Source organism: Microtus pennsylvanicus, chromosome 10 (assembly GCF_037038515.1).
Source record: "Microtus pennsylvanicus isolate mMicPen1 chromosome 10, mMicPen1.hap1, whole genome shotgun sequence".
NCBI lineage: Eukaryota > Metazoa > Chordata > Mammalia > Rodentia > Cricetidae > Microtus > Microtus pennsylvanicus.
The window spans coordinates 98,656,701-98,677,414 of record NC_134588.1 but is presented as its reverse complement, the minus strand read 5'-3'; the positions used below and the strand labels follow the sequence as shown (position 1 = coordinate 98,677,414).

Here is a 20,714-nt window from a genome sequence, read left to right as displayed (position 1 = left end):
GGTTGGGCTCTGGAAATGCCAGGGGATAGTCCTACAGAGCCCCATTCTACGTCATACCCTTTCCTGCACAGGCCTGTTCCCTGAGCACCTGATTGATGTACTGAGGCGGGAGCTTGCCCTTGAGTGTGACTACCAGCGGGAAGCTGCCTATGCCAAGAAGTTCAGGTATGGCTCTTTTGGGGCCCCCAGGAGGCTGGGGGGCACTGGTGTGGACAGGCTCCTCTGTATTTAAGGATGGGTGGTCTTGGAGCCAGGTTGTGGCTACATCCTCCCCACTTAGAGTAGATTTCCCGAGAGGGCTCTCCGCTTGGGGGCTGTGGAGGTCCAGACTGGCTGTGAGCTCCCCCTCTACACAGGGAGCTGCTGAAGGACCACCCCTTCTTCTACGTGCCTGAGATTGTGGATGAGCTATGCAGTCCCCATGTGCTGACCACCGAGCTAATAACAGGCTTCCCCTTGGACCAGGCAGAAGGGCTGAGCCAGGAAGTCCGGAATGAGGTGCGCTCAAGCTGAACTATTGTGCTGAGAACCTAATAGTGTGAACAGAGACCCTAAGCCCTTCCTGGGGAGGTTGGACAAGGGGGTGATGACTGCATCCTTAGGGTGGGATTCAGGAGGCAAAGACTTGTGGGTCACTAGACAATATGTGCAGCCTGACCCAGGTTCCTACCCTGTCCCCAGATCTGCTACAACATTTTGGTGCTGTGCCTGAGGGAGCTGTTTGAGTTCCATGTCATGCAGACTGACCCCAACTGGTCCAATTTCTTTTATGACCCTCAGCAGCACAAGGTAAGCTCCACCTGAGCCTCACATGACATCTCGGGAGACCTGACCTGCAGGGCTCCTTTTCTCTCTGCCCTGTGCTCACAAGAGTAGGACAGAACAGTGTTGTATCTCCATCTGCAGGTGGCTCTCCTGGACTTTGGGGCAACTCGGGAATATGACCGATCCTTCACTGACCTCTACATTCAGGTAAGACCAGGAATGGGGCCTTGGCCTGTGCACTGCAGAGACTAAGAGTCGATGCTGGGGACTGAAAGTGTGGATCCCAGGCCAAGGGTTGGCAGGCACATGAGAGGGTCGTGGTAGGGCAGAAGTCTCTCTGTTCTACCCAGGTCATCCGGGCTGCAGCTGACCAGGACAGGGAGGCAGTGCTGAAGAAATCCATAGAGATGAAATTCCTCACTGGCTATGAGGTCAAGGTGAGCAAACCACTCAGACTCACTGGGAGGCCAGGCCCAGCTCCCTGTGGACATGGCTGTCTTTCCTCGGTACCTAAGCACCAGCTGGCTCTTGGAGGCCTCCTCATGCCCAGCATTCTGAAAACTCAGCACTCTCTAGGAAGTATGTAGGCTCGAGCAGAACTGTTTGGCTTAAGGTGTACCACTTCGTGTCACCTGCCCACCCTGGCTGCTAAGAGGCAGGGGATGACTTGCCTGAGTGGGCAGAGTACCCTGGCCTTTAGAGCCTCCTCACCCAGCAACCACCAGGGAGCTGAGCCTCTCTGACCTGGGTGCATACCCTCTGGTAGGAGTGCACCATCAGGGTGGGAGTACATTCCAAGCTGACCTCCTGCTTCCTGTGTGCAGCCTTGATTTGTCCCCACCTGGGTGCCCCGTCCCTTCAGTGCCCTGCTGGTGACAGTTACTTCTCATGCATCCTGCACCTGGCAGGTGACTACTGCCGTGGCTAGGAACTAGGCAGGTTCCCACAATGCCCTTATCGTGGCCGGGCCCTGCCTACTCTGCGGGATCTGTAGTTAACTTTGTAAAGACAGAAATGAATACCGAGGAGTGCCGGCTCTGCCCTTCCCCCTGTCTCACATGGGGGTTAGTGAGTCTTGTGTCTGCCTGGTTCTTGAGGTTTGGCGAACCTATTACCATTGTTCGATTAAAACCAAAACCATTCTGTCACCACTTCTCTGATGTCCTTCAGCCTGAAAACTTGGTTCTAAGATTGGAAACTATGATAGGACCTGGGGCTGGGGCTTCTGACCTAGTCACCTCTGCCTTTCCTCTTGATGTAGGCCATGGAGGATGCCCACCTGGATGCCATCCTCATCCTGGGGGAGGCCTTTGCTTCAGAAGAGCCCTTTGACTTCGGCACGCAGAGCACCACTGAGAAGATCCATAACCTGATCCCCATCATGCTGAAGCACCGCCTCATCCCTCCACCGGAGGAGACCTACTCTCTACACCGCAAGATGGGTGGTTCTTTCCTCATCTGTTCCAAGCTGAAGGCCCGCTTCCCCTGCAAGGCTATGTTTGAGGAAGCCTACAGTAACTACTTCAGGATGAAGTCTGGACTGCAGTAGGCTAGCCATGGGCCAAGCTAACTAGAGGCCGTGCCCTCCTTCAGGCTCAGTCAAGCAGAGGGAGGATGTTGAGCAGGATCCACAGCCTCCACATGTAGGAAGTGAGCAGAGACCTCTCACTCTTACTTCTGTACTGTCTAGCCAAAAAGGCAGGCTTCTTCTGCTGTCTCCTCCCTGCTGTGATGTCCACCAGGAACACAGAGCAGAGTAAGACTAAAGCCGGCCTAGCTACCTTTGGGGTCTAGTTGGCCATGTAGAATGAAGCTTTGTGTGTTTCTGGGTGAGCTTGTGTCCCTGCCCTTTGCCACCCCAGCCTGTGGCCTGGCGCTAGCTCAGGACAGTAGGGCAGCCACCCTAGCTGGGTCTCAGCATGGACAACAGATCCTTCTCAAGAGCAAAGCAGGGCTGTCACTGGAGGAGCACAGGCTCTAGCATGTTCCAGGAGAGGTAGGTAGTAGCCAGCACCGGGGATAAACACAGGCTCTGTTTGTTTGTACGTCTTGTAATCACATTCACACCCTTTTGTTCAATAAAGAAGTGTGTCAGGGACTACTATTTCCTATGTGTTCTGGGAATCCTGGGAATGAGGTGGCCCCACTGGCTGGTGGGCTTTACCTATAAAGGTCTGTGATCCAGAACATCTGTTGCTCTTGGTAAGGACAGAATGTGGCAATATAGGCCACCATTAAGAATTTCTTTGCATTCATGTCTCTGACCTCAGGGCTTCATTGGCACTGGGGGTTGAGCCCAACGCCTTATAGACGTGAAATGAATGGTCTACCACTAAGTTGGACCCTCAGCCCTTTTACTTTTGAGACAGGATCTCAATAAATTACTCAGGCAGGCCTTGAATTTGTAATCCTCTTGCTTAGCCTCCCAAGTAATTAGGACCATAAGTTTGAGCCACCAGGTATTTCAGAGAAAACAAGCTTCTGGGTTTAGTGACTATAGAACAGCAGGCACTAAGAAGTGGGACTAGGACTTGGGACAGAAACAGCATGCACTTAAACTTCATGCTAAGTCTGTCCTGACTAGGGACCTGACTATCACCTCTGCAACAAACGGCCCACTGTGCCTTTTAAGAAGCTTTCCTTTCCTGGAATGTGGTGTTCTCGTCCATGTGGCACAGACTATTTCTCTGGAAGGTTGGCCAAGTCCTGGTCTCCGCAGATGCTGCCTTTGAGGCCCCCAGTGACTTGTGCATCTGCAAGAGTCCCAATGTCTATGAGAGGTCTGAGTGACTTCAGTTGCAGTTTTGGCATTCTTGGTAAGATTTCACCCAGCCTTACCTGTGTGCAAGCTTCATCATTCTAATGCACCAGAACATGGATCTAGTGCTTCTAAGCGGCTGTTTACCACAGGTGCAATCAAGTTGCTTCCAGCTCTATATTACAGACAACCTTGAATCTTAAGCAACGACTGAGACATTCTTATTATAGGAAAAGAGCTGAGCACTTGCAGGCATTCTTACCTGAGCCCTGAGGGCAACTTAAAAAGTCCTGGATTAAACCAAGGGATGAACTGACCTGTGTCCTCTGGGTATATAAAGAAGAGGCCCGGAGGAGGGACCAGTAAGCCAGGAAGTCCTTATACTCTTTACATAGAGAAAAAAAAAGACAAAATACTCATCCTAACAGTTTCTTATTTTATTGCAGTACATCAAAGTCTGGTTAATTAGGTGACACCAACATAAAATATTGGTGAGAATTTTTTTGTTACATTTTTGACTATCCCACCTTAAATAATTCTGTGCAAAAGAACCCACGTCATAGTCGGTAGCAGACACTCTCTCAGGAAGTTCCCTAAGACATCAAAGGATGAAACCAAACCAAATGAGTAATAAGAGGCCAAAGCAGTGCCTTCCCTTCCACACACACACTGGTCAGCATCATAGTCTAAACAAAAATGATTACACCCAGGCCATGCAAAACTGTACAATAATATTACAGTGAGAAAAATAATCCTAAAAAATTTAAAATAAATGATATTATACTGTCAAATAAAAAGGCAGGTCATTTTGCTTTTAATGGCATGGAGGCTGACTGGTGGCAGTCTCCTAAAACTGTAGTAGGGCCCTGTGTAAGCTGTCCCCAGGACAGGAGGATGTGATGCGGCTGGCAGCAGACACACTGACGGCAGCAGGGCTCCAGAGGAGAGGGCACTCTGAACTTGCAAACACTAGAGGAATGAGCCACTGAGGATGAAGTGAGACAGACTGGAAAGGGCTGGTGGTTTGGACAAAGCATGCCCTGCAGCACTCCTGTGTGGTGGTGGCAGGGGCAGGGTGGGGAAGGGGTGTCAGCTAGGTCTATTGAGCTGGCAGAATTCAATTTGTGGTCACTGCCAAGGCTGCTTGTGGGCTGTTGCGTCTGGGAGAGGACATCTGTCCCTCTGCTCTGGCTTTTCTTTAATGATACCTGAGGTTCCACACAAGTTGGCTAGCTTGCTTAGAAATAAATGTGATTACTAGGTAACAACATGGCAGGAGTTTAACATGAAAGAGAAGAGGCTAAAGGAAGGGCTGGTGGGAATGATAGGAATTTCAGACACTCCCTTTAAGCTTGGCTACAGGAAATCACTGGAAAGCCGAAGAGGCCATTTGTAGTTATCCCCCTCAGTCTCAAAGCTGTGCTCACTGGGAAAGAACGCAAATGGCTAAGCACAGGGAGTGTGCATACAAATACATGTATTTTAAGTGAAGCCTGCTTTAGCAATCATTGTCAGGAAGGCTTGTTTTTGGCAACAAAACAAAACAAAAATGTAATACATTTGTATACCCACCTAAAACCCACACTTAACAAATTAGCCAGAATTCAAGGGCCAATAAATAGCAAACAGGCTGGACATAGCACCAAGTACTAACCCATAGACACTATGTCAGAAATGGCTTTGATGCCATTTTTTTCCACTTAAGAGATCAATTCCTGCTGCTGTACACTTTCAAATACCTTGCAGGGGGTAGGGAGAGTGATCTCAAGCAGGGCCACAGGCCTTTGCTCTGGTCTGTTGTCCACTGCTCTGAGGAAGCTTTGTTTCTGGCTCCTGGAAACCTGTCCATCATCGTTCCTCCTCCTCCACAGCTTCTGATGGAACACTCTTCACGTAAGGCTGGGGTAAGTCCAGTAAGACAGCAGTTATTAGAAGAACCCCACCCCATTCTGGGCCAGGACTGCAGTGGGAAATCCCCAGTCCACAGGGTACCAAGGGGTAGAGCTTGGGTGGGACTCAAAAAGGGCCCTTTTACAAACAAGCACCTGTAGGCAACAAAAGTCCACAACTGGTTGTCAAAGCTACAAACCAAAGGCTCAGGGTGGAGTCCTGCCTGGGAAGGAGAGGGAAGGGCGTGGGCAGAGGGGAGGGGACCAGTTCTATCAAGGCAAACTGCCAAGTTCAGGTAGATACAACAATAATAAGGCTCTGACCAAACTCAAGATCTAATCCTTATTTTTGGATGCACACAAATACTTTTCCGAAAGCAAAATGATTCAGATTAGAACAAGCAAGGCCCATCCAAAACAAAATGTACTCATGTCTGAGTCAGTGGAGAATCTAGACGTCAAAGCTGTTGTTTAAACAGACCCTATCAGAAGTGCTTCCATCACCATCCCTGACCACCTCCCCCCCACCCCGAAACTGTAACCTCCTCCATAAGGCAGCACACCTCAGGAATCTGTGCCAAGTGTCAGCATGCCGGACAGGTTAATAATAATCTGGAAATTATTTTAGGTGTGTTTAAAGTGGGGAAAAATAGTGGCTTTTTCAACCCAAAAGAGGTGAAAACAAAGAGCGGCAGGGCCTCTTTATTTGCATGCGATATTATAGTTTCATCTTTTCTTTGTGGTCTTAGCTGGTGAAACACGTGGGCAGAGATGAGTTCTGGTCTCCATCTTGCCTCCTTAAACAAGTACAGCAGCAGACATCCAGAGTGGAAGCTGGCCGACATCCATGGCAGCCGGCACACCTTGGACCCATGCACAGACCCCACTGTCCCCTCTGGTGAGAAGGCATATTTGGTCAAGGCTGTTCAAGCCCGTGCTTCTGAGGTTTCACATGACTTAGTAGGGAGAAAGGAGCCCTTTCCCCAGGAGTGTTTAGGAGAAGTTTACAACTACCCTTAACCAATCAGGCTCCCCTTTGGGAAGCTGCGCCCAGTCCAGATAGACTCACTGCAACCTAGGGAGGGACAGGATTTAGCCAGGACAAAATAGGCTACACAAACCATTCGATGATCTTCAGAAGCCATGACTGTGCCCTTTATGATGGGAAGGGTCAAAAGATGGCAGAAATGTCTTTCACATTCATCTGTGCGATATATCAAAATATAGTAAGAGGACATGTTCAAATCCATCACCAAAGAAGGAAATGCCCTGGGAGGCAGGCGAGTGTATCTCTGTGCCACTGTGGTGTCCAGATCACACCCAATCATGGCACTAATCTCTAAACATTCCTTAGATTTCCACAGGACCGTAGCCTGCCCACAGCTCGAGGACAGACACCACGGGGGCTGGGTGAGGGGACCTGACTTCTGCTCTCTTTACAAATGTCACTTGAGGCCTTTCTACCCTGTATATGACTTAGCTGGGAAACAGACAAGAAACAACACATTTTTTTTTTTAAATTAAATGATCTTTCTTATATACGCATCCATCTTTCATCAAACACAAGATGCTTCTTTGACTATATACATTCAGTATTTAACTTCTACATTTATGTATTTATTTAAACTCTGTATTGTAGTAAAATATGCATTGTTTTAAGTCGTGAGGATTTATTTCCTGGCAACAGTCGGGCTGACGCTCATGGAGGCTGCTGGGCGCTACGTGAGGACTACGGTGAGAACACAACCTGTCTACTCTTAGCGCTGCGTCTGCGCAGTCTGTCTACAAAGCTACCTGGAGGGGGAGGGTAAAGCGGGCCTGGCTGCGGAGGAATCCTTACTGCAGCAGTGCAGAAGGCGACGCTGCTGCCAGGCACGTTGTCGGGGTGCAGAGTCCCTTGCCTGTGGCCACCACGGTCCTGGGCTCACGGATCCCAGCTCCCGCGGTCTGTGCTCTCCAGGGAGAGGCTCTTGGTCTTTCGGGGTGAAACAGGGCTTGGGGGACTGCTCAGGTTGGAGCTGTTGGAAGCTGTGGAATGCCTTGGCGAATCAGAGTCCTGTAAAACAAGGCCCTAGTGAGAAACTTGAATGACAACAGGAAGGACACTTGCTGCCCAAGGCCACCTCTAGTACCCACACTCCCACCTATGGGCTTCTCTCTTGTCAGCAGACAGACCCTCTGTGAGATGACCAGAGGACACATAACAAGCACGGGGGCCTTTCACTAAAAAGCATTCAGAAGCTTAGAGCTTCTGGGAAGCCGTGGTTTGCACCCACCTGACAGTCTTTGCTGACCCTTCAGAGGCACATGCAAAGGTGGTAGGATCATCCTGGACAAAGCACTGGCCTTATGCATGCAGCCACCATCCACGGCCCATTTACCTCTCCATCATAGTCCCTCGCGGGGGCGTCACTTCCTTGGTCCATACCTCCCGATGATAAAGAGCCCTCTGAGGGAGAGGGCATTGGCTGTCGCTTCATGTTGTAGCTTCCTCCAGAGAATTCCCTCTTTAGTGCACTGCCATTCTGGGCTGATGACCCTGTAAGACACGGTTTGAGAAAAGCTATGTACTTGGAAGAGGCCATGCCTATATGGAAGAGAATAGGCTGCCAAGATGACAAAGCATCCTCCCTATTGGGCGGTAAGCCCAGTGCTGAAGGTTGTTTCTGTCGCCCTCTGGCTGTAGGACTGCTGCTGTTTGGACAGTAGACCCAGGTCATGTGGAGCCCACAAAATCTTTCCAGGGCCACCTGCCACTAGCTGCCTTAGGTGTCTCCACGGGGCTCTCTCAGTATACCATGCTACAGACATATTGGGCCTTCTTCTAACAGAAGGGGCATCTCTGCCTCGCTGGAACTCACAGCACCAGCCAAGCATCCCCAAACACTGCCGTTCAGAAATGCTCACAGGAAACAAAGGAAACAGGCGCACACAGTCCAGGAGCAGCAAACAGGCCGTGAGTCCCTTTGACAGTGTACCCAAATGCTTTGATCTTAGAGATGGAACACACAGCAGCGTGACCAGCAGCACTGACAGCAAGAAAAGAGCAGACAGGAACCTCTGCAAACTAGAGGAATATTGTTAAGAGCCCATTCAAATGTTCTCTATGGTCCTCACCCGTTTTTAGTTTTTGCTTAAGAAAACTTAGTATTTTTACCAAGTGTCAGTAATAGTTAAGGAGACTGTAAGTTACAGACAGATTGTTCCAATATTTTGCTGATTTTATAAATGCCTTTTACATAAAGAATCTGACAAAAATGCCACTTGATGACTGCATGCCTAGCTATGACTACCAACCGTGTGCTCATAGGGTTCGGAAAGACACTGAGTGGAAGCCCACCTGCTAGACTGCCCTCCACACCACACAGGCCTTCCTCCCTGGGGCTAAGCCCCTCACACGGCCCCCTTTCAGAGACTACCGTGCTGCTTGTAGATGGGGGTTCTAGAAGTACAGCACCTAGCTCCTTGCCGGATCCGCTTGACCCAAATTCTTGACTTAGGTATCCTGGTGGCCCTGATGACTCCCACTCCCACAGCACATGTCGCTCCCCTCCAGTTACCAAAGTAATCACTGGCCCTGCCCAGTTCTTACTTGGAGGGAAATTCTTCTGGAAGTACACTCTTTACTCTGACATAGGTCTTTGGTCTCCTGGAATACATCCCTAATGGAAGGCAGTCATTTTTATTTGATTTCCCTAATGCCTAGTTGAGTGTTCAGTTGCCATCACTGTTGGTAACTTCTCATTCTGAATAGCAAATCCAAACCAGAAACCTTCCACACCTCTTCTCTTTGTGTCTTAACTAGGTTGTTTTGCCCTCCTTGGTCTCCATTTCTCTTCATAGGAAAGTGGATTCAATATAATTAGCTTCTCTCAGCCATCAGTGGTTTGGGAGTGAAGAAAGGCTTTGTTGAGGTCCCAGATGTCAGCATATAGATGGTGTCTTCTGGATGTTCAAGGCTGATGCCATAGTCCGTACATAACCCCATCACAGAATGACCACAGCCCATAACCAACTCTATGAGACTGTTCATATTCTTATACACTTAGGCATGCTACTCTGAGCATCAATGTACACTTCCACTCAGGTAGACAAGGGTCCCCATCAACTCTAGCTGGAAATTGTTCCTGTTCAAGCAGCTCATCTGTCCCAAGGGACACATTTTCTTTGTGGCCTACCTCCTCAGCTCCACTTTTACCTCCCCGCTGTGATCACTTGGCAAAGTTCCTTCCCATCTGACCACTTACGTGCAGACAGGCCACTGCTGGCACTCATGGAGCGGCCTGGTTCGGGGCGGGACTTGGTGATGGAGGGAATACTGACGGAGCCACTGAATACTGTCCGGCTTTCCTGAGGACGTGGGTTCTAGAACACAAGAGAGGCACAGTCTTCAGTGGGGAAGACAGTCTTGTGCAGACATTCTGCCTTTCTCTCTGATTTTCAAGACACAAGGTGATCTTGAACAGGGTGAAACAGGTAGGGAGCACAGGGACCCAATCTTTCTCACCTAGGACTTTGAAGCCCTGACATGAAAGGAATCTCACCAATAAATAGTTATTTGGTTGTGAAAATGTTATATGGTTAGCTAAGAGTGGAGTGCAGAAGTACATGGACATTTGCAGATAATGGAAACATCTTTGACTACAGATGAGATTATTTACTTACGAAACCCAAATAGGCCCATTTAGAGAGGAGTCAATTAAAATTATATTCTTGATAAAAGTGTCTTGTTGACACCATGTGTCATTTGTATGACCATGCCCCAGTTGTTCAGAATCTTTCTAGTTCTGTCCATGAAACCACAAGCTGTTAATGGAGTAACGTCTGTGCCAGGGGTAGCAGTGGAAACTGTCCTGCTCAGAGCTTCAGGCTAGAAGGAAGGGTGAAGGGGTGCAGGAGCACATCAGAGTCCAGAGAGTGTAGACACTTGAATATAAGTTCTAAATTTTAGAGTAGGCAAACCACACGGCCATGTTACCACCTTCTTTCTTCACTTACAAAGCTTTCTCCTTGTGTGGGTATGGTCCCAAATTCTTGCAAATGTTTTCTGAAATAAAGGGTCTATATAGTTAGTCTCAGTCTCTCTCTCTCACTGTGTTGTTTCTCCTCTGGTTGTTCATGAGGTAAAGACAGAGGCAGCTTGGGGACTGGGGAGCCGAGGCCAGGAGAAACAAAGCACAACCTGACTACACTATAGAGCCCTAGTGTGTTCAGTACTGAGGCTAACATGTGCCTCATGGACTTCTGGGAATCACAGTGTCACATCTGCAGGAGTCAGGCACTTGCCCTGTTCCACTATGTGGCTCTACTGCCCTGAACTAATAATGACACACATGGCCCACTTGTGAGCACCAGTGTCAATAACCTCCTCTTTAATTATATAAAAATTCTTCTGGAAGGGATGGGCACGGATCTTACATGTATTAGGCCAGATGCTGGGAATATACACAGAAACAGCTACTTTAAAAAGTAGTCCAAATGTCAAAGCCTGTGACTTTCCTGAAGAATGTATTTGTTAAGAAAAGCAGGTCTGACAGGGCTAGCACGTGCTTCTTCCCTGACCTTTATGTAGTGCCAAGCTTCTTATTTCAGAACCTGGGAACCTTTGTCTCCTTTAAAGAATTGTGTGTGTGTACACGTAGGTACATGCATGCCAATACATATGTAGAGGTCAGGGGACAACACTGTGGAGCTGTTTCTCTCCGTCCACCATGTGGGTCCTGGGACTGAACTCAGGTCGGCAGGCTTGGCAGCAGGCTCCCTCAGTCACCGAGTCACTTCACTCCCACTTTCTCGTTTCTACACTCAGCAAATCTCATGATGGTCAAGGCCACTAAGACTAATCAAAAATATATTAACCAACCAGCAGTTTTCCCAGCGCTAATTAGTTCATTAAAATGTTTGCTTTTTCTTATTGTCAAGGAAATACTCCCAGATGGTGGAGTATATGGGTAATACTGAAACCCTTGGTAAATTCTCTTAACTCACCAGACTCTACTAACAATTTGCTGTTTCCTTTCCACATTTTCTTTTAAATGTTTATATGTGTGTGTGTGTGTGTGTGTGTGTATGTTCATGTACAGAGGTCAGGTGGTAACCTTCAGGCTCTAGCACTTAAAAGAGGTACTAAAGATATTTATTGGATAGATGAATGGATTATATCTGCAACCCTCATTTCCTGCTTCAGGCATCAGATTAATTCAACTGGCAATTAACAAATTTCAGATTATGATCCTCTCCATAGAAGATACTGTGCTTTAAAATTCATACTGATTTGTGTACATTTGTGTACAGGTTTTAAAGACACAGAATACACTTTATATAATTTGGAAAGAATAACATCTTTTGGGAACTAATTAATAAAATGGTAGCAATTCTTGCATCAAAAAGACTGCATGCAGTGTTTAAGCATGTGCATGCCACTGTGGCTGCTCAGAGGACAGACAACTTTTGCGAGTTGGTGCTCTCCTTCACTGTAGGTTCTGGGGATTAAACCCCTGTTGTCAGGCTTGGTGGCAAACATTTTACCCACTGAGTCATGATTCAGGCCCCCAGTTCTTCTAATTCTTTTTTTGTTGACCCATGCGCTAACACAGTTGTCTCTCCTACAATATGCCAAAGATCAAACAATTTTAAACAAGATCTAAGAATCAGGCAGAAACAAGAAAAAAGCAAAAAGGAAATCTAGTAGTGAGTGTGGCTAAATATTTTTGATTGTCAATAAGGTCCAGAATGGGACACTCACTTCCCAGTTCCCATGTGACTATGACACCCCCTAAAAGGGTGATGCTCTGGGTGTGTCTGCAGCACTGGGCTTTCCCACACACCTGCAAGCTCAAGGGAAGGTCACAGCAAACAATTCAAACGACATCACCCAATGTCCTTAAGCTGAAAGCTGGCTGGCTAACTAGTCCCCAATTCAACACTGCTATTTTAGTCCCTATATTAGATCTGCAAAGTCCATGTAATTCTGTGTGTTATTTGTTTAAAGAAAATATTTTGCCTTATTTTATCTAAAAAAAAATTAAAAGAACGCCAAGAGAGTCAAAGGCAGCAGCTTAGCATCTGCACACACAGGAACAACTTATGAGACAGAGCAAGCATCGCCAAGAGGGGCTCCTTGGAGACAGAACTGCCAGAATCAAGCTGCACTTCAAAGCTCAGGGGTTTGCTGTTCTTTTCTCTAAAACAGCCTACCCTAGAACAAAAGACTGAGAAAAAGCTTCTAATAAGCCAGCAACTAAGATTGAAAACTAAAATACTAAATCATTTAGTCAAGTGATACAAATTTCAGTATAACCTAACAAGAAATACAACTTTTTGGACTTTCTAGTTAAAACTATGCTTAAAAATAGGGCAAACTCCCACTGATGGGCTGATGGCAAGTAGTTTCTTTCACAGGAAGGTCCTTGGAATCCTGCTTCCTGCTGCCAAGCAAACTAAGGCTGATTTTATTATAGTAATTCTGACAAGTAAGACATTCAGTTGGTATTATAATTTAATGTTGGTGACATTTAAAACATAATTTAAAGTAATATGATAATACAAACTCTAATTTTCTTACTGGAAAATAACTATATTACAAATTTAAAAAATTGCTATGACTATTTTACTAACCTGGGTGCATTATAAGAAATAAGCTTGCATGATATAACTAAAATATTTTAATATCCATAAAACTAACTTTCTTTGAAGCATACATGCACACATTGAGAAAATAGACACTCTGCTTAACAGCCATGTCATGCATGGCCAATGGTAACGAAGGTATGAGGATGAATGAAAGGACCAGCAGGTGCCAGACTTCTTCAGGGGTAGCAGCTTTTTTTTTTTAAATTTTCTTATCTTGGGTCTTGGTTGCAATTAAATACATATCAACAACTCAAAGGTTTATAAAAACTGACTTTAGCTTTAGAACTTTTTATGTTACTTACTCAGTATTTACACCATTACTTCGGAGACTTCTGGTAGGTCTATGGATAAACTCCATGCAGACCTTAATCTCATCCCTGAACTCAAGTGGTTACAGGGTAAAGAGCTGTTAAACAATTCAGAAATTCAGGGAGTCCTTTTCTGTTTGTTTTAAAAGAATAAAGATCCAGCTGGGGCTGTTTTTGTTTTAACATGGTATACCGAGTGGAAAACACCATACTGGGAAAACTTTCCCACAAAGATACATACTCTAAAGCTGTTTCAGAATTAATACAGAATCCTTTACTCCTCCACATTTCCCCCAGAAGAAGAAACAAGACAGACTGAGAAGAGGAGGAAGAGGAGGATAAACAGGAGAAGACAAAAAAGTAGTTGAAGCTGGCAGCTGAGGAGGAAAGGGCAGCCATTCCCCAAGGCACCCTCTCAGGGGTTAGCAAATGCACACCAGGTTAGTGATGGTTAGCCCCAGACTCAGCCCTTCATACCCTTAGAGTCACAGAGTGTGGAGTACCAGGGGCAGAGCGCAGGGACGGGGGGTACTCAGGGTTTATGGAATCAGGAGAGAGAAACTGTTGAGCAGAATTGACAGTCATGTGATAGATGTGCTCAAAGTTGCTCGGAGAGGAGATCAGACCGGAGTGGTGATGAGGGGATGGATAAGGGAAACCTGGCTATCAAAAACAAAGAAGGGAGAAAAAAACGGTGTAAGGTGATGCTAATGGATCAGGGTGAGTGACCCCAGACAACATGCACACAAAGAATAAGGCAGTGTCTCTCTCAGAACTCCCAGGAAAATTCTTTCAGACCTCAGAAAGTCAAATTCTGTAATCAGTTACTCAAAACAGCAGATTTCCAAAAGACCACTTGACATCATTCCCATTTTACCAGTTGAGTGAGTAGCAGCATGGCTTCCAGAGATCCAAGGAGCTTTCAGAATCTTCAGATTTTCTTATGTGATACAACAAAAGCATTGCAAAAGTCTACACAAAACACTAAGTACAGAAACAGCAAGAGACAGCTAAAAGGACAAGGGAACCTTACATTGTTTCTAACTAGAAAAGTATAAACCTACTTCTTCAGACTCTATAGCCATTTCCCAGTTCTGAATTTATAGGCCTACGATATGCCCTGGCTTTTAGTGATATTATTTCCCTATAATAAAGACAGTGAGAATTGTGGGCTACACTATTTCTGGTTTGCCTGTAAGCAACCCAGCTCATCTCCATTTAGATACCCCAAAGAATAAGCTTGTTTCCAACAAGGGAAAATTCTGCCTTGTGGTTTTTTAAAAGGCAAATAATATAATAATAGAGTTGCAGAAAAAAGTCTGAAGAGAAGAATGTTTATCTCCTGATAAATATTTACTCTGAGTGTACACATGGGCAATGTCACTTAGTGGGCCAGCCATTTCCTACAGTTCTTGAAGAACAGCTGTTTCCAGAACACACCATCCCTTCACTATAGGGAGACTGAAAGAAGAACTTAAGAGCATGCCTTACTTAATAAAGCATGAGATAGATGGTAAAAAAAAATGCTCAGGACTTACCTAAGCCTAAAAGAAAACCTTCTCTATATATGACAGTGCTTTTACTTTAGAAATGTGAATAAAATCAGTATTTTCTAAGGCTGTTTTCAAAAAGAAAAAATATTGACCTATATCTCTATCTATTTCTACCCATCCATCCACCCGTCCATCCGTCCATCTGTCAATTCCCTCCATCTTTGACTTTAAGAAACAAAAGTATCTTTTTGGAGGGGAAGGTGCTAAAGTGCTATGGACTGAGCCCAGCCCCTCATGCATACACTATCAAGGAAGCACTTTATCACTGAACTGCACCCCCAGTTCAAGAATAAAAATTACTTCTTAAAGATGCTACTGAGCTCAGCGTGCTGAGCCATTAAGAATCTGAGAAACAGGTATGATGCACTGTGCTAGGGAGACGGTGACCAACACTATGGTGACAAGTTACTCTCACATTAGGTTGGAAAAACAGTTCCTGTATTTTTAGCAACCACTTAAAAACAACAGAAACCATAGGTAGATAAATGGTAAAGAAGGTTCAAGGAAACTAATTCAGTATATCTTCTAAGACTCTTTATGTTAGTTTGTTTTTCTTCTCTCCACTCACTAGAATAGAAACGGGAGAAATCTGATCCAAGAGGCAAGAAAGAGACTGTTCCAACCTTTCCTGCCCTTTCCATACTTAAGACAGAAGTGATCTTATTTCAGGATCTTTGGCACAAATGAACAGTTACACTTCCAAAGATCCTTTAAAAACTTTCTAAGGCCGGGCGGTGGTGGGGCATGCCTTTAATCCCAGCACTTGGAAGGCAGAGGCAGGCGGATCTCTGTGAGTTTGAGACCAGCCTGGTCTACAAGAGCTAGTTCCAGGACAGGCTCCAAAACCACAGAGAAACCCTGTCTCGAAAAAAAAAAAAAAAACCAAAAAACTTTCTAAGGTCTTCAGTATTTCACAGGAATATGACAGTGATTTATATCGAACACAACGAGATATGAAAACATCTGGAGTACATGCTCTTTGCACAGATGGTAACATGGCTTTGGGGCCTGAAAGCTCTTACATATGATACTAGATCAATGTAATTCATCCTTTTTGGGTGAGGGCTGATTCATAATTCCATCCAAGTGGAAAGAGCATACTGAAATGAGACTGCATTAAAATACAAGCTCTATGTCACATGCGAGAGTAGTCTTACAGACATGCACAGTGCTACGGTGTTTTACAGTGTTTATGTCTAGATACGCATGGTCCCAGGCACAAAGTCAGTGATTAAATAGAGGAATTTAGAGAGCTAGGTCAGGAATCCTTTGCATGTGAAATGAGCAAAGAAAAGTCACATGGAAATAACAGGAAACAAACAGGAATTTGGACACAGGAAATATCTGATGCCTACTACATGTGCAGACGAAGAAACAGCTTCATAAACGTACATCTTCCTGGAACTATAATAGTGTTTATCTTACATAATAAGAAAAATTAAAGGAATAGAAGACACATTTAAAATGACTGAACTGTCAGGGAAAAAGGACTAATGTTAATCCGGGGTGGGGGTTGGGGATGGTGGCTGTGGAGTTAACAAAATCAGGGGACAATAAATACCCAAAACTAAGCAGTCTAATTATAATCAGTAATCAGCATGGAAGGACACGTAGATGGGGCTATTTGAGGATGAGTGGCAAACATCATCTGAAATTGCTTTGGTTAATAGTAAAAAATCTTTTCAACAACAAAACATAACTTCCTGGTGAGCATGGTGATTGGTACCTGGTGCACCTAGAAGGCTGAGGCAGGGGAGACAGGCTCAAAGTTGAGGCTAGCCGAGGCTATACAGTAAATTCAAGATCAGTCAGGGCCACCTAAGGAATATTCCCTCTCAAAACAAACAAGATTTCTTTGAAGTATTAAGAGAGGGAAAGGAGGAAGAAGTGCAGTTAGGCTGGGCATGGTGGTACATGGTGGCACATGGTGGTGTTCCCAGCACCCAAGAGGCAGAGGCAGTTGGGTCTCTTTTGAGTTTGAAGACAGCTTGGTCTTCAAAGAGAGTTTCAGGTTAGCCATGGCTACACAGTAAGACCCTGACTCAAATACCAAAACCAAGAATAAAAACTTAAAACAAAAAGAAGTGAAGCTGAGGGGATACTCTGAGGTTTCTTACAATATTTGAACTGCTAATTTAGAATCCATTCTCCATTGTATTTGAAGGTTGGAAAGACCTTCCGAGGAGAAACAACTCTTCACCTGGTGCAATCCTAAGCAGAATAACATGAAATCCTGATATTATTTCACCTTAAGGAAAGTATTACAATGTAAGGGGTACAACAGAATTTCTATGAAAATTTTCTATAATTTCTATGATTCTATATTTTTACATAAAAATATGGTAAAACCTTTCTGGGTGCAGCGGAATGTGACAGTGAAAGCTGACATTTGAATTGTAAAGGTTGGTACCTGTCAAAGCCTTGCTACCACTGAACCAACATTGATTTAGCGGCAAGCTAGTCTGCAATACATTTATGTGTCTGAAGTTAGTTATCTCTCTACTCCTCAGTAATGCTAACTACACATTTATGAAAAAAATCTATCAAAAGTTCAAAGAGTTCAATGAAAATAAGTATACTGCACTTGATCTTCCACACACAAGCTGTGAATACAGTCACATTTAACTGTTTGTTATAATTTAAAGAAATTCTCTCTACTTAAAACATTTTGTACTTGGCCCTGTAACTTTTCCGCAGGAAAATGAAATAGCAAGAACAGTAACAACAGAGGCTTGGATCTTGGGACTGTGCTGTGTGCTGCTAAGACACGAGCATGAGCAGTGAGGACTTTGGAGCAGTGTTAGGAGGGGGAAAAGGAGACCTTGAGCTCTCACTCCAGGTGGAAGCTGAAGCAGAACAGCTTACAAACACAGCAGCTCTGCTGTCTAATGTGCTTGGCCTATATAAAGATCACCGTGATCTCGTCTGTGCACGCTTGATATTCACCCAGCACAGCTAACAGAAATCTAGATCCCTAAGGGTGGCTACTGTGAATGACTTATACTGCCATGGCTGCTATCATTGGCATCATCACCATCATCATCATCATAAGATGAAAAAGCAGTAAGAAAGCATGGCCATGTGACTCTGATATTTACAACAAGTATTTTGGCTAAAATGAATGTAGATTCATTTTTTTTTTCTCCCCAGGAAATAAGCGAAAAGCTCCCTTTATAACCTGACTTCCACACTAGAGTTTGCATTACACGTCACATTTTATCACTTCTCTCCTTGCTTCTACCACTGGTGTTGCTAATGAGATTAGCACAGATGTCCTTAGGAAGAGATTAGGATCAATATTCATAGTCCTCTCTGAAACTGCCATAAGATAGAAATTATTCTTAAAATTCTTTGCCCAATTTAGCTGATATCCCCACTGACCAAAGGGTCATACTCCATTTTAGTAGCTTGCTAGAGGTGTGTGACACTGACATTTTAAGAGCAAACAGGCCTGGATAATTTGCTAATTCCACTAGTAATTTTAACCTCAGCATAATGGGTCTGTGGATGCAATCTTCATGTTGTTAAAATACAACAATCTTCCTATGTTATATTTCTTTTTACATATAATTGTCCAGGAAACATGCTTGAATTGGAGCAAAGGAACAAGATTTAATTGCACAGTTAGCTGAGAGGTGTGACTGTGAATGATGAAGCCCATGTGGACTCTGCAGAGAAAAACACCCAATATCTGTATTGAACTGAGTAAAATCTTACACTGTGGTAACTGCGCCTGGAACTTGTGACAGAACCTTTTCAAATATGGCTGTTTCTCCCACTAACAACAGCAAACTTGTATTAGCAAAATGGGAACTTCCCTAGGGTAGAAAACCAATTAAGAACTTTTGTTTTGGGTTTTGATAGATTTCTGAATTGTAAGTTTCTTCTAAGATGTAAGCCACCATGTGTCTTAAACATACTGTGGCACACACTAAGACCATGTCCTCACTAGCTGTGCATGTATGTGAGCCTATGCTCACGTATCACCCCATTCATGTTCACACCACTCCTCATGCCTCTTACCATGGGCAGGTCTTTTAGGATCTGTATTCCATCTCCAGGACCCATGTGTGCTATGTGGTTAAAATTAGTTGGGTTAGAAATTAATTTATTTCTCATTTCTGGATCTCGTAGCATCTCCCTGTAAGGTAGAACACCTGTTTAGAAGTTTTTCCACATTTAATCATTATAACTTAAAAAACTAAGCATACTTTGTTTTATAAAAATAAAGATATGATTAGAATAATAGAATATATTAATAGTTCAATTCCTTAGGTTGCTTTTTAAAAAAAATTTAAATAAGAAGACCTTAAGATTTAGGGTTTGTTTGTTTAAACTGTTCAGTGCTGGGGATCAAAGCCAGAGACACACACATGTATTAGGTTCTGTACCACCCTTGCTGGAAAGGGCTCCTTTAGCATGCATCAAAGATTCCTGTTCTACTTTGCAGATACATGGAATATTATATGTGCATCTTTTATAATAGATAACATTTTAGAAATGGTTTTAAATATAGCTACATGTGTTTGCTCATGGAGAATAGAGTTTTAATCTCAGTTTCTTTTTGTTTGTTTAGGTTTTTTTTTTTTTAAAGAAAGGGTCTTAGCCTTTAGCTCAGAGCACGCTGGCCTCAAGCTCAAGGTGACTCTCCTGCCTTAGCCTCTTGAATGCTAAGATTACAGTCATGAGTCACCATGCCTGGTTTCTGTACTTCTTAAGCATATATAAATTTACTATATGCACAGATGATTTATAGTACAAGTTACACATGGCAGAAATGATAACTCTTCTATATACATACAGAAATGAGTGAAATTGGTACATTACCCACTGTATTCTCATAACTTTGACAGTATTAATTAAAATGGCCCTGAGGGATGCTACTCATGAGCACAGAACCCCTGCAGTTGGAGAGACTCCCGAGCGTTACTCGTGCTTGGCTCTACAATTTTAGATCACAGCTGAGTGACAAAATTTCAGATACCAAATCGTTCTTCTCAATTTGTTTCCAGCTTGTCCTCTGGGTGATGGCAACATGGACAGATGCCGTCAGCATGGATGGATGCTGGGCACAAGTGAACTACATACCTCCTCTGCTGCATCCTTTCTTCCTCAGGGACTCTGAAGGAGTAACGCCGCTTGTTGTTGATATTTCTAACCATTTGTTTTCGACTATTATCTGATGTTTCAGGAACTACAAGTTCATCCCCTTCTGTGAGAAACAAAATAATGATATTGTTTAAATTACTAAAATTCTTTATATCTATTAATTTCTGACATTGCAATCAACTGAATAATATGTACAACTGTGACAAGAGTTATGCATTAAAAATAAGAAAGAAAGTAATTTTCAGTGGAATATACTAAAAGATATATGCTAAATTAGGCATAGCTTACAAAAACACATTCTTATTTTTAATTATAAATACATGTTACATGTTTGCTAGAAGAAAACTAAAGCTGTCTTGGTGCTATGGCTTTGACCAGCCACTTCTCCTCCAGTATCTTCACATTGTTTTCCTTCTCCTGCAGAGAGTGGGTTCAGTGGCTCCAGTCCACTGGAAGAGCAGTACGCCCTCCGAACTGCCGAGCCATCTCTCCAGCCCCATTCATTTCACTCTTAAAAACAACGCCCCAACTCACTTTCCATAAATTATTTTCTCCATCTTCACTTTCTAGGCTTCCTGTTCTAGGTCCTTATTCTGGGGATTCATTCCTATGATCTTTTTTGCCTCTTCCCACATTATCTTCAGTACTTCAGAAGCACTGTGCAATAGATGGAGATTCCTGAAGATCCCCCAGAAGGAAT

General features: G+C 44.3%; 2 protein-coding genes across 18 annotated transcripts in view; one reads left to right on the top strand and one right to left on the bottom strand.

Moving 5' to 3' along the window:
- Positions 1-2,863, top strand: part of Coq8a (coenzyme Q8A) — a 30,034-nt gene extending 27,171 nt beyond the window's left edge. The window contains exons 10-15 of the mRNA XM_075989311.1: positions 72-165; positions 357-498; positions 682-789; positions 907-972; positions 1,116-1,202; positions 2,027-2,863. Coding sequence (XP_075845426.1) covers positions 72-165; positions 357-498; positions 682-789; positions 907-972; positions 1,116-1,202; positions 2,027-2,314 — 785 coding nt within the window. The 3' untranslated portion in view covers positions 2,315-2,863. The remainder of the gene's footprint in view (positions 1-71; positions 166-356; positions 499-681; positions 790-906; positions 973-1,115; positions 1,203-2,026) is intronic.
- A 1,082-nt stretch (positions 2,864-3,945) lies between these two features.
- The window catches only part of Cdc42bpa (CDC42 binding protein kinase alpha), a 221,175-nt gene continuing 204,406 nt past the window's right edge, over positions 3,946-20,714 (bottom strand). For 9 of the 17 annotated variants that reach the window (XM_075989294.1, XM_075989295.1, XM_075989296.1 and 6 more), the window contains 6 exons: positions 19,994-20,117; positions 18,929-19,046; positions 13,830-14,015; positions 9,660-9,777; positions 7,794-7,951; positions 3,946-7,468 (listed from right to left, as the gene is read on the bottom strand). In XM_075989294.1, the coding sequence (XP_075845409.1) occupies positions 7,337-7,468; positions 7,794-7,951; positions 9,660-9,777; positions 13,830-14,015; positions 18,929-19,046; positions 19,994-20,117 (836 nt within the window). In that variant the 3' untranslated portion in view covers positions 3,946-7,336. The remainder of the gene's footprint in view (positions 7,469-7,793; positions 7,952-9,659; positions 9,778-13,829; positions 14,016-18,928; positions 19,047-19,993; positions 20,118-20,714) is intronic. The other 8 variants (XM_075989300.1, XM_075989301.1, XM_075989302.1 and 5 more) reach the window with 3 other exon arrangements.